Raw genomic sequence first — 13,937 nt, forward strand, 5'->3', positions numbered from 1 at the left:
CGGTTCCGTCACGGCCCGATCGCCGCACCTGCGCGGCGCTGATTTCACGCCTGCGCGGCGCGTTCTATTGAGCGGGCGGGGCCGTGACGGAACCATTCTGTCACAAGCACAGCTCACCCGAGGGGCGTGACGGAGCGGTTCCGTCACCAGTGCGGGAGCGCCGCGCGGCCCCCCCGCCCCTTAGCACTGCGGCGGAATAGCCGCCGCAGTGAAAGGGTTAATCTGCGGGAAGAAGCTGTGAAACAACTGGCAACAAGTGGAATTGCACAATGTTGAACACCCGCTCACAGTGAATTAAAAAAAAAAATTGCCCAGCCCTACTTGTCCCTACATTTAAATAAGCGAGAACAAGGCGCTCTGAATACTGAATATCTGATTTTAAGAATTTTCTAATGTAAGTGAATCACCTCAATTTGCAGTGGTTTTTACATTTCAGGCTCCTGCTTACAGTTTACTATTCAAGAGGTCTGGCCTAGTCTTTACAGGAAATCCACCATCGAAAGCTGCATTTAAAACTTCATCCAGGGAGCTTGCCATCACAAAGTTCAGCTCGCCTCTCACATTTACAGGAATCTCCTCTAAGTCGTTTTCATTTCTTTTAGGAATTATAATGCTCTTCAATCCTGCTCTGTGAGCTGCCAGGGCTTTATCCTTTATTCCACCGACCTAGAATATTGAAAACAATTTGAAAGAATTAGTGATGTATTAATATTAATTATATTGTGAAATAATGCATTCCTTTATAGGGCTGGCTAGAATAATACTTAAGGTATAACCTACGTCTGGGGCAATGCTCTCTAAAAACCATAAAAAAGAAGCCTCCCATCACAGATCACTGCTTCTAGACCTGCTTCGTCGGGATACTGCACTAATGAGGTAAAGAGCTTAAATGATGTCATGCAGGGATAACTGCTAGGATATGGAAAGGAATAGTAGGATGTGGGAATTGAAGAGAGAAATTTCCTTCCCTCATATAGCAGTGTAAGAAATTGGGCTATTGGTTCAGGAAGAGTAAGTACCCACCTCAAGTAATAATCACAATCCTATTAGGGTGAAGAAAACAAGTTACTTACCTGTAACTTCAGTTATCCAGTATTGGTATCTTTCATAGATTCACATGCCTGAATTATTCCCCGTCGTCGAGGCGGGAGTCCCACGGTAAATAAAAAAGCAGTGCCAAAAGCACTTTGTAGTAGTAGGCCCTAGAAAAGGCCTGAGGCCTATATTATAGTAGCCTATCTACATCATTATGCTAAAAAGACCAAAGTCTTTGCTCCAACCAATCAGCTTACAGCACCCTCTAGAACCTTCCCTGCAGAGCCAGCTCTCCTCAGATTTTCGTAGCACAAGTGGGAACAAGTATCCCGAACTTCGAGAACTGACTCTCCGGGGAGGAGGGTGGGTGCATGTGAATCTATGAAAGATACCAATACTGGATAACTGAAGTTACAGGTAAGTAACTTGTTTTCTTATCCAGTATTGGGGTACCTTTCATAGATTCACATGCCTGAATCAGAATAGCAAGCAGTAAGCCAGGCAAAGTCGGTTGCGGATGGTGGGAGACTCATTGTAGTGCACCCCCATGAATGTATAGTCAACAACCAACAATCGCCTAGAGATTGATCTATTAATAAATCATGTTCAGATTCAACATAGAAATCGTGCATTTTCCTTCTGGAAAGGAAATTTGAGCATCATAAAAACACACAACATGTTAACATATGTCTGCATATTTAAAGCAATCTACTGAATTGTATGTACATTATATGAAATAAACCAACATTAGTACCTGAATATACTCCTTATGGAAACAGGTGACGTAAAACAGCTTGGCCCAATGCCGCATCATCCTGATTTGCTGATTGCAGACAGTAGTGTCTTGTAAACATGTGGACATTCTTCCATGTCGCAGCACGGCAAATGTTCTCAAGCGTCACTCCTGCAAACAAAGCTGCAGACGCTGCCACAGCTCTTGTGGAATGAGATCGAACAGCCCTTGTCAATGGTCGATTAGCCTTGATGTGACAGAACTGAACAGCGGATGCTATCCATCTTGAAATTGTAGCTTTAGTGACCGCTTTTCCCAATGTAGTCTGGCCATAAGCTACAAACAGTTGATCTGACTTTCTCAAAGTCTTGGTTTTCTGGAGATAGAACTTTAAGCATCGTTTGATGTCCAAAGAATGCAATGTTCTTTCAGCCGGGGTTGAAGGATTTGGAAAGAAAACTTTCAGCTTGACGGGCTCATTTAGATGAAACTGGGAAGGCACTTTCGGTATGAACGCTGGATTCGTCCGCAAAGTAACATAGTCCTGGGAGAAATGCAAAAAGGGCTCCTTTATGGTGAAGGCTTGAATTTCTCCCACTCTTCTTGCGGTGGTTAGCGCCAGTAATAAAGCAACCTTCCATGTCAAGAACTTTAGGTCAGCTCTATGGATGGGCTTGAACGGATGCTTCATCAGCTGTGATAGAACAGTGTTGAGCTCCAATTCCGGTGGTGAGGGTTTCACTGGAGGATAAGCCCGGAACAGACCCCTCATAAATTGCTTGATTAGCGATGAAGAGCAGAGTGATTGAGTGTTAGCCATCTTTCTGTACCTGGATAAGGCCGCTAAGTGGACCTTTATTGGCGAAAAATAAAGACCAGATTGCGCTAAATGCAATAAGTAGGGGAATATCTTCTCTGCTGGCATCTCTATAGGGTGTAAAGCAGTAGAGCTGCACCATGCGCAGAAACGCTTCCACTTGAGACGATAAGTTTTTAACGTACTCTGGGCTCTTGCTTTCTTTAAAATGTCTCGGCAGTCCTGAGGAATTTGGAGATGTTCAAATTCTAGGAAGTTAGGAGCCATGCGTGCAATTTCAGCGATTGAGGATCTGGGTGAAGTACCTGACCCTCGTTGCGTGACAGTAGCGTTGGGGTTACCAACAGTCTGATCTGTGGTTCCTGAGAAAGTAGCATGAGTTCCTGAAACCAATACTGGCGAGGCCACTTGGGAGCAATGAGGAGAAGGCGACAACTCTCCAACTTCATCTTGCGCACCACTCGTGGAATCAGAGGGATCGGAGGAAAAGCGTATGCATAGGTTCCTGACCATCGCATTGAAAGGGCATTCCCCCTTGACCCCTGTTGAGGGTATCTGCTGGCGTAGTACCTGCATTTCTTGTTCTGTTGGGTTGCAAATAAATCCAACTTCGGCTTGCCCCATCTCTGAAACATCTTGTTTAACTGGTTGTTGTCCAGTTCCCACTCGTGGCAATCTGACAAGGACCTGCTCAGTTTGTCTGCCAAGGTGTTGTAGAGGCCTCTGACGTGTTCCGCCTTGAGAGTTATGTTGTGAATTGTTAACCATTGCCATAACTCTTGGGCTTCCCTGTACAATGTTGCTGATCTCGTTCCCCCCTGCTTGTTTATATAAAACATGCTTGTAGTGTTGTCCGTTCTGACCAGGACTGAGGATCCTGTTATCCTGGGGAGGAACGCTTGAAGAGACAGACAAATTGCTTTCAACTCTAGACTGTTGATGTGGCATTTTTTGTGCTGTTGAGACCATTTTCCTTGCACCTGTAAGTCCTGGAGATGACCGCCCCAGCCCTCCATGGACGCATCTGTCGTCAGAATGAAATCTGGAGGAGTCTGCAAGAATGAGAGCCCCTGTTCCAAATTGCTGAGCTGAGACCACCATTGAAGTGCATGCACCATCCTGTTGGTGACTGTGATGGTGTCCTCGAAAGAGCCTGTCGCTTGATGCCATTGACGATGTAGCTCCTCCTGTAATGGCCGCATCTTTAGACGCGCCAATGGAATGAGGTTGATGGCCGAAGAGCACATCCCCAGAAGTGATGCAAATAGGCGAACTGAAAGTGACCTTTTTCTTGACAGTTTCATGGCCAAAGCTTGTAGTCGGAGTTGTCTCTCTCGAGACAAGAATGCCTTGCATTCTACTGTGTCCAGACAAGCTCCTAGGAATAGCAGGTTTTGTCTTGGATCCAATTGAGATTTGCTCTTGTTGATTGTGAGGCCTAGCGATGTGAAGAGATTGCGGCATATTGTAATGTCGGATTTTACTTTGGCCTTTGATGGACCTTTCACTAGCCAGTCGTCCAAATACGGGAAGACCTGTACTTTTGCTGCCCGAAGAGCTGCTGCCACAGGAGCCAGGCACTTCGTGAATACCTTGGGGCCGACTTGAGGCCAAATGGGAGAACTTTGAACTGATAATGGGCGCCAGCAACAGTGAAACGGAGGTACTTTCGATGTTTAAGGTGGATTGGGATGTGGAAGTATGCATCTTCCATGTCCAAGGAAGCCATGTAATCTCCCTCGTTGAGGCAACTGAGAATGTCCGAGAGGGTGACCATTCGAAATCCCTGCTTCTTGAGATATCTGTTCAGATTGCGCAGGTCTAGGATCGGTCTCCATTCCCCTGTTTTCTTTTTTATGAGGAAAAAACGGGAATAGAAACCTGCTCCTCTCTGATGGTTTGTAACCTTCTCTATTGCGTTCTTGAGAAGCATGCTTGCACTTCCTTGAACAATAAGTGAAGACGAGGGGGAGGGGGACCCCTGGGCGGAGTTGTTGGAGGTTTGGTGATGAACTCTAGGGTGTGACCATGCTGGACCAAGTCTAACACCCACCGATCAGTTGTTATATGCTGCCATTGCTGTTGGAAGGCAGATATCTTCGCGCCCATGGGAAGGTAGGGGATTAAAGGTGGCGCCCAATTGTTCTCACTGTTTCTTGTGATTGTCTCGTCCTTGATTGTTTGTGCGCCTTCTTCCTCCTTGGCGAGAGAAACCAGCCGATCCAGATGGTCTATAGGAGGACTGATAATTCTGGCGGTATTGTTGTTGATATTGCCTGGTAATAACTTCCTCTGGACAAATAACCTCGTCCTCTTGCTCCTCTGAACGATCCTCTTTTATACTGCAATGACCCTAGCGACTTTGCAGTATCTGTGTCAATTTTAATCGCTTGGAGAGCCTCATCAACATGCTTCCCAAAGAGGGACTCTCCGTCATATGCCATGTCCAGTACTTTCAATTGAACTTCTGGACGAAAGGTAGTGGCTTTCAACCACCCTTGACGTCTCAGGACAGCTGCCCCAGCCAACTGTCTGAAATTCGTGTTTGCCATATCTAGAGCGCAGTCGATGGATTCTTCCACTGCACGCTCTCCTTCCATTAGAATTTTTCTGGCTTCTTGCCTCTTGTCCTCTGGTAACAGCTCTATGAAGCCAGCCATTTCGGACCACATTTGGCGATCATAGCGCCCAATAATCGCCAAAGAATTTGCCACTCTGATGGATGCTGCAGCCATGGTGGCAAACTTCTTCCCAATAAGGTCTAAGCGTCGCCCCTCTTTATCAGGTGGAGTAGAAATAGGGGTAGCTGGGTTCTTCGACCTTTGTTGCGCTGCCTGGGAGATTACTGAGTCCGGGCGTGGATGACCAATAAGGCACGCCGGACTAGAGAGCGGAGCACGATATTTCTTTTCAATTCTTGGCAACACAGCAGGCACAGATGCAGGGTTTTTCATTATCTTTATGCCTTCCTTCCAAATATATTCAATGATGGGAATGGCTCTAGATATCTTCCTTGTCTCCTCTTTAAAATCATGGAGAAAACACTCCGTTTGTTCCACTGTCACCGGGAGCTTAAATCTGGTTGATGCTCTCTGCATCAGGTTGTGAAACCCACCTACATCTTCAGGCGGTGAATCTGAAGGCTGTGGAGTTTGAGGGGATGGCATGGGGATAACGTATTCATCCCATGGGTCTGATGAAGGTACGTTAGGCAACTCTCCATCTTCTACTTCCTCTTCCGATGACGTATCCGGAGTTTGCGGAGGCAAAACCGGTGGCAGGGTTTCCACGGCTGGAGAAACCGGTGGATGTTGCGGAGGAGGAACAGCAGTACTAGATTGAGGCATTTGTGGCGGAAAACGTTGCTTATAATCCGCCAGCATAGCCTGTAAGTCTTGTATCAAGTTAGGCGGTAACTGAGTGACTTCTGGGACCCTAGGCCGTCTCTGATGTTCCAATGTATGAGGCACTATGATATCCTCCTGGTAGTAGTGTTCAGCGTAGGATTCGTCTTCATCATCATCCTGGCATTTGATGATGAGTTCGGATGGGTGACGCATCACACCAAAAGCACCTTCATTATCGTCGTCCTCAAAATCATCCTCTTCATCATCGGCATAAGATTCTAGAAGATGAGAGGGCATAAGTGGCGATATATGATCCTTGTGGTCTCTTGTAGGACACGAGTTGAAAGTTTTTTGTTGAAATCGGCGTACAAAAAGCCTGATTCCCAGCGATAGGCTTCAGCAAAGCTGATTCCATCAGTTTTGATGGCACCGGTGACAAAGGTGCATCCATCTGCTGAAAAGATGCCGTCGTCGACGGGTTTATCGTCGACGAGATCGACGACGATGGTATCGTCGTCGTTGGATTTGCAGTCGACGGGACCGTCGTCGATGGATTCGACGTTGATGGAGCCACCGTCGACGGGACGGTCGTCGACGGGATCGTCGTCGACGGAGTAACTGAAGTCGGGCTCGTCGTCGACGGGATAGACGTCGATGCTTTCTTCTTCGACGAGACAGTCATCGACGGCGGCGTCGATGACTTCGTCGACGGGCTCTTTTTGGACGACAAATTCTTCGTTGACGATGAAGTCTTAGTCTACGAGAGTTCTTTTTGTCATAATACAAATCTTTGTAGACACAATAGGAGCAGTGATAGATGCAGTGGATAACATATCCATAGAAGAAGAGGTTGCAGTAGAGACAGTAGTCACTGGAGAGGAGACAGTAGAAGTCTTACTCACAGTTTTCTTTGCAGGATCGTTGGTGGCTGAGGCTCCAGATGACAGAATGTTGAGATCTCTGTGAAGAGCCTGAAGTGGAGTGGGAGGTTTTAGCATGCTTTCTCCCCTCACTTGTCTTATCCTCTTAAGACCTCGCCCTCTTGCTAGAGGTAGAAGCTCTATCATCATCATCCGTGGAAGAGGATTTAAGCCACAAAAGGACTCTGGCCTCCCTGTCCCTTAAGGTCTTAGAAGGGAAGGTACGGCAGATCTTACAGTTTTTTGCCTCATATTTGGGATAAAGGCAATAAATGCAGTCCTTATGCTGGTCATCCACATGGACCCTCTTCTTCTCGCAGGTTCTGCAAGGTCTAAATAAGGCCTTCTTATCAGACATCTTGAAGCTTTGAAGAAAAAACTGAGTCAAGACTCAGTGAGACTCCCTTCCACACGACGTGCGGTGAAAATCTGAGGAGAGCTGGCTCTGCAGGGAAGGTTCTAGAGGGTGCTGTAAGCTGATTGGTTGGAGCAAAGACTTTGGTCTTTTTAGCATAATGATGTAGATAGGCTACTATAATATAGGCCTCAGGCCTTTTCTAGGGCCTACTACTACAAAGTGCTTTTGGCACTGCTTTTTTATTTACCGTGGGACTCCCGCCTCGACGACGGGGAATGATTCAGGTATGTGAATCTATGAAAGATACCCCAATACTGGATAACCAGTAAAGTCGCTAAATGAACCTGAGCTCAACCCCCTCACAGCTATGGTGCAGAGCAGACGGGCTTAAGTTAGAGGTAATGTATAAAATATGTGTGCAGTACTAAAATAGTAATAAGGTTGAAATGCAAACCAATTAAAATCTCAAAACTAATTTGAAAAGTAAAGTAAAATGTAATACACAAAATAACACCAAAATGACTAATATCCAATAAGGGGAACAGGAGGCATGAATTTCTTTTCAAATTTTAAGTACAAATAACACCAAAAAGCAGAATTTGGAAATGATAATTAATGCTCCCAGTAGAACAGGACCTAGGTGCAATTTTACTCTGACTGCAACAGTGCAAAAGTCGGATACTCTAACCAGATTCATTCTGGTCAAAGAGTTTTTTACCTTCTGACTTCAGTGCTTTAAGTCCCAATCCACCACAGGAGTACACTTCTAAAGCCACCTGAGGACCTCAAGGGAGGAACTTAGAGACTTACAGGGTGGCAGACAAAGTCCAATCTAGTTGCCACTGATGAGCTGGGCAGTTGCAGGAAAGACCTCTTGGAGCATGTTGTATTACTGTAGCTTGAACAGAAGGTCAGCTTTTGACACTTGGGAGTCCTCTTTTTTGTCTTGGGCTCAAGGCAGAGAGCAGGTCCTTTTCAGGTTGCAGACAGCAGGTTCATTTCTCTTCTACTCTTCCTCAGGTTCAGAAGTGTTCTAAAGTGCATGCATGGAGATATCACATTTATTTCTGGCACAAGCCAGTGGGGAGTTATGACGCCTGGAGATGCCCTAACCAATAAGGAAAAGAATCCTGGGAATAACCCAACCAATATTTGGCCATTTTCAAGATGGCCAAAGTTTTGGCCACCCAAAACTTGGGAATTGAGGGTGTGTGTGGGGAGTGTAATAATTCGGGGGCCTCTTAAATTTAACACTAACATCCAGTTTAGACAGTCCCTGTACTCCCAAATAACTAAGAGACAGAAGTCTGGTAGAACAAAGCTGAGCTTTCAGCAACCTGACAGTGGATAAACCCATATTGTTTTGGCATCCTGCTTCCCTCCTTTTACGTGCACCACAAATGCCATATAAAAAAAACCCAGCAAACCAGTCAATCAGGGCTTGACACTCCAGCAGAATTTGACACTGTGATGTCAAGAGGCCCGCTATGGAAGATGTCATGCGGGCAGGACCGGGGAGGGGAGAAGGATGCAAGTGTGCCTGTTAGCTTCATCTGCTTGTGATTGGGTAGGCCTCTTTGAAGTTAACCAGTCCATGGGCCCAAACCTTAGGCTACCCCAACAAGAGCATAACCCTACCAGCCCACACCCAAGGCTTGTCCTAAGAGCAGGTTCACACCACTGGCAGGAGAGAGAGAGAAAGAGAGCAACGTACAGTTTTAGCTTCCAGGAACTTCAGATTTTAAAATCAGCTTTCAGCGACTTCAGACAGGGCAAGGGTAACTTTTTAAAAGCCATCTTTCCAACATATTTACAGCAAATTCAGCTTAGACACTAAAATGGGTTTGTAATATAAATATTTCAAAAAGTCCAAAAATGTTATTTGTAGTTGTTTCCTATTTGGAAAAAACATTTATTAAACTTAATATGGTTTTCCCAGTGCTTTCCTGTGGAACAGCCAACCCTGCTTCAGCAAAAATTGCTTTGAGGTGCTAGTCACTGTAAGGACATGTTAAATATTAAACTTTTACATGTCCTACTTTTAAATGACATGCACCCTGCCTTATGGGCAGTAAGGCGTACTAAGGTGTGACTTTTCATATTTAAAAGGAAGGTTTAGGCTTGTCAAAAAGGGATTAATTTGACAGGTTGAGTTTGCAGTTTAAAACTTTACAACCAGGCTACAATTTTAGCCTAGAGTCATGCTTTACAGTACCACCACAGTGGATGGCACAATGAGGGCTGCAGTCCACTATTCGAATTTAATTTACAGGCACTTGGTACCACATACTATGGACTTTATGGCAAATTAAATAAACCAATTAGGGTTACGCCAACATCACTGTAAGAACTGACAACCTTAGGGTGGTCTTCCCTGAACTCTTTGCCTGCCTCCCTCCACTTTTCTTACATTGTTTTTGCTAGCTTTAGGACTCTGTGCACTTTACCACTGCTAACCAGAGGTAAAATGCTTGTGCTTTCTCCCCTAAACATGGTAACTATAGCTCATACCTAATGAGCATATTGGATTTATTTATAGTTCCCTAGTAAAGTGCATTACATGTGCCCAGGGCCTGTAAATTAAATACTACTAGTGGGCCTGAAGCACTTACTGTGCCATCCACTTTAGTATGCGCCCTCTAACCATGAATAAGGCTTGCCATTGCAGAACCTATATGAGCAGTTTACACTGCCACTTCGGCCAGGCAAGATAAACCTCTTGCCAAGCCAAAACCTTCCCTTTTTATACATGTCACCCCTAAGATAGGTCCTGTCTAACCAACAGGGCAGGGTACAATGCATTCAAAAGGCAAGACGTACTTTAAAGTTTTACATGTCTTGGTAGTGAAAAACTCCCAAATTAATTTTTTACTACTGCAAGGCCTATCTCTCCCATAGATTAACATTGGGTTACTTTATTACATTGTTTAAGTGTAATTCCAACTGTGAAGAGATAGCCTTTTCAAGTCTGGTGCCACTGGACTCACAATTTAAAACCACAATTTAGAGTGAAGTCCAATTTTAAATTGCTGTATGCCAAATCCACTTTTTGAAAGTTGGCATTTACTTACTTTAGCCATTTGGTGCCTGCTGCCGGTCTCTGCTCAGTCTGGGTTAGGTGACAGCTAGGCTTTGTGTATTCCTTCTTGACAGCCACACACAAAGGGTGCTTAAATGTGTCATGATGGGCCATCCTGGCTGATTGGACGGAGAAGCTGGGCATAGTCGCACACTTACACCTGTATAGGCTGTGTCCTGTTCACACACAAAGCGTTGCATACCTCCCTGTAGTGAGTCTTAAATCAGGGAAGGAAGAAGGACCTCTGTGCACTTCAACGGCCTGTCTTTAAAGTCTCCCCCACTTCAAAGGAACAACTGGGAATAAGTACTGGACCTCTGAACACCATGACTTTAGTACACTTCTGGACCTGTGGCCACTCTGCCAGGAAGAACTGCTGTTCTGCTGGAAGGATTGCTGCTCTGCTGCTTTGCTGGACTCTTGCCTTACTGAGAGGACTGGACCTAGATCACTTGAACCCAGAGTGACTCCAAGGGCTTGCTAGCTTGTCTCCAGAATGAAGTCTCAGAGATGCAAAAGACTTCCAACTACATTAATTTGAACTCTGCAAGCTATGAGTCTGCCTTGCCAAGTGGTGTCAACCCAGTTCTGGACCACTGGAAGTGAAGCCTAATGTACTTTCTTGAGCCAACCAACGCATCCTCACGGGAACCAGCTCATCTTCGCCTTTCAGTGAGTCAGAACCGGTAAATCCCCCGCGTTGAACGAGGCTGGCGCATAGCACTCAGAACCAGCACATCGCCTTTGGAATCGATACATCCTCTGCTGCAGGAGGAGTAACCATCATATTCGGAACCAGAGCATCTCACTCAGAACCGAAGCATTGTGGTCATCTGCATGCAGAATCTCCCCACATCTCTCCCACTGCGTGGCTCGACACAGACGCATGTGTGGCTCGACACCGAAGCATCACTTTGGCTGCACCTTGCATCTTCTTCGACGTCATCCCGGATCGAGGCACTGTTGTTCAGTGCTTATTACTTTTAAGCGCTATTTCACAGTTTATTCTTTGAAAATTCACATCTCGCGTACTTATCGGATTTTTGTTGTTTCTGGCTTATTATATTCATTAAATTATTCTCTATTTTTTCTAACCCGGTGTGGAGTCTTTCTCTGGTGTTTTCACTCTGTTACTGTTTGAAGTGCTGAACAAATACTTTACGTATTGCTGCTAAATTAAGCCTGACTGCTCTGTGCCAAGCTACCAGAGGGTGAGCATAGGCTAATTTAAGATGTGTTGTGACTTAGCCTGACTAGTACTGTGGTTCCTGCTTGTACATGGTGCATACCACTGCCAACAAGAAACCTATTTTCTAACAATTACCATATGTAAAGGGGGAGCATAGAAACCTTACTCTTGGTTAGCCGGGGTAAAGTGCACAGCGTTCTATAGTCAGCACAAATGTGGTTCAGCAGAAAGACAGAAAACAAATCCATGACGACCATGCAGAAAGGGCAAATTTTCAAAAAGCAGCACTTTAAAAGTTAAACAAACCAAGGTCATGATATCAATGTTTATTAAGCAAGTGTATGGGTAGAGACAAGCAAGCTGCTGTCTCTGAATGAAGTCATAAGTGTTTAATCCATGGTCATCAAAAGGCAATGTCAATGTTTCCATTTCCCAAAGTTCGCTTGGGTTGACATGTACTTGCAAAACATTCCTGCGTGCATCAATGGTAAAGTTGGGACTCTCAGAAAACCATTAAAAGCCTCAGCCATATACCCTGTTGCACACCACTACCCTAAATCCTAATGCACCCTCAAGAAGTATTTACCTATAACCTAAACCTAGCATGTGCACTTCTGATGTGAGGCATGCTAAGTTATAATGTGATAATGGCAGTGGATTTTCTACTGGACCTTTTTGCACCTTGAGATGTACAGTGCAAAATAGTGTTGAAGTGATGTTTGTATAGCAATGTGTCACACTAGAAATCCTTAGCAAGAACTTAAAGGTAAAATAACCACCAAGAACAATTGTGACACATTTTGTTGTCAGTCATTGCTTGAGTAACTGTGGAAGCTGTCTGAACATTCTTTTGATGGAGTGGCGTATCACTCACTTATGTCTTGTTGAATGCCAATACGATGTTGCTACGCAGAAAATAATGAAGACACTTATTATTTGGAGAATATACACTGGGACAGCAAATGTATCTGGCTATTGTCAGTAAAAGTCTGTGTGTGTGTTTTTGTCGATGAGTGAGGACAATAATGAGCATGACACTAACCAGTACTGGCCAGTCCACAGAAATCCAAAAACAAACACATCCAGGCAACAGCAGAAGCCCTCTGTGGGACTTGGCCTTTTCCCAGAAATTTTTCGCCTTTTATTCCTTTAATTTAGGGTGCCCCCTATTGTAACAAAAGTGTATAGGCCTTGTGCAATGGAGAAAGCCCTGTGTATTGTTAAACTAATGTTAAGGTGCAGGTGCTTTCTTCCCCTAACATGGTTGCCACTGACCCCTGCTACTGCAGCGCGGTCTTTGTGGGCGCATTCTAGTGGCCAGGAGCTGGTTGGAACCCTCAAACAATGTATCTATACCAGCCTGCCCATAGCCAGAATGGTGGAACCTCCTAGAACCTCCTGGAACCTTCTGGAACAGGTGAGGTGACACCAACTGCCACTACCAACTGTCAACTGGCACTATATATTGAGAGGAAGGGAAACTTTCCTGTCAGATTGAGGGAGCACAGACCTGGGGAAGAACCTACGCAGGAGTTTTAGGCAGTGGGGCCTAGACAGGGACCTATGACACTGGGAGTGACAGGGCCTAGGTGCTGCCTACCAAGTGTTGAGGGATCCTGAACTTGCCCCCTGATCTGGCCAGGCGGGAGGGGAACTCAGGGGCCACTTGAGGAGACCGGCTGAGGAGATTGGATACAGCCATCAACTCAACCCCCTCCCCCTTTTAAGGATCCAAGAGACTGGTATTTACAAGGGCGCAAGAAACATAAAGCGCCAAGAAGAAACCAAACCATCACGGGACTATTGAGGAAGCAACCAGGTATTGGTGCTGTATTGCTCCCTGCGTTCCCCGACGCCACCTGGGACCCCCTTTTGCTGGTTTGCCACTGTCGTGTGGCCTGTCCTGTTGGTCCTGCTGACCTGCTTCCAACTAAAATAAACTGTCTGCTGGCTAAGCACTCTTATTCCCTGGCGCTAGCACCCTGAACTACCTGTCCTGAGGAAAGTGCCCCACTGAAGTGAATGCTAAGCGCTATCTCTGCGTAGCGCTAGCCTCCTGAACTGCTAGCCTGACTGAATGGCCTGAGGCTCAAGCACTGTAACTGCCTGCAGAAGCGCTAGAACCCTGAAGCGCTATATCTGCCTGAACTGCTGTCCTGCATCATTTGAACTGCCTAATTTACCTCAGCTTGCTGAACTGGACAAAGCGCTGTGCCCCCTTGAGAAGCGCTTATGTCCTGCAGACTGTTGGCCCCCTTAAACACCTAGAAGCTTCCCCCCCTAGATGGAAGAGAGGGGGGGGGGGATGTACCTGCAGACCTGCTGGGCCTCAAAATAAGGCCAGGATATCAGTTAAGCCCCGTGACTTGAGTTAGGAGAGTTAACCCCTGGCTAGGGGCCTGTTATTGCCTTCTTAAATGTAATGCCCACTGATGTGGCTATACTTCCCTAGAGAAAGG

At 45.7% G+C, this 13,937-nt stretch overlaps 1 protein-coding gene across 1 annotated transcript in view; it reads right to left on the reverse strand.

The window, feature by feature from the left end:
• Positions 1-217: 217 nt before the first annotated feature.
• LONP2 (lon peptidase 2, peroxisomal) overlaps positions 218-13,937 on the reverse strand; it is an 805,754-nt gene continuing 792,034 nt past the window's right edge. The window contains exon 15 of the mRNA XM_086945449.1: positions 218-666. Coding sequence (XP_086801575.1) covers positions 445-666 — 222 coding nt within the window. The 3' untranslated portion in view covers positions 218-444. The remainder of the gene's footprint in view (positions 667-13,937) is intronic.

This window comes from Lissotriton vulgaris, chromosome 12 (assembly GCF_964263255.1).
Source record: "Lissotriton vulgaris chromosome 12, aLisVul1.2, whole genome shotgun sequence".
Lineage (NCBI taxonomy): Eukaryota > Metazoa > Chordata > Amphibia > Caudata > Salamandridae > Lissotriton > Lissotriton vulgaris.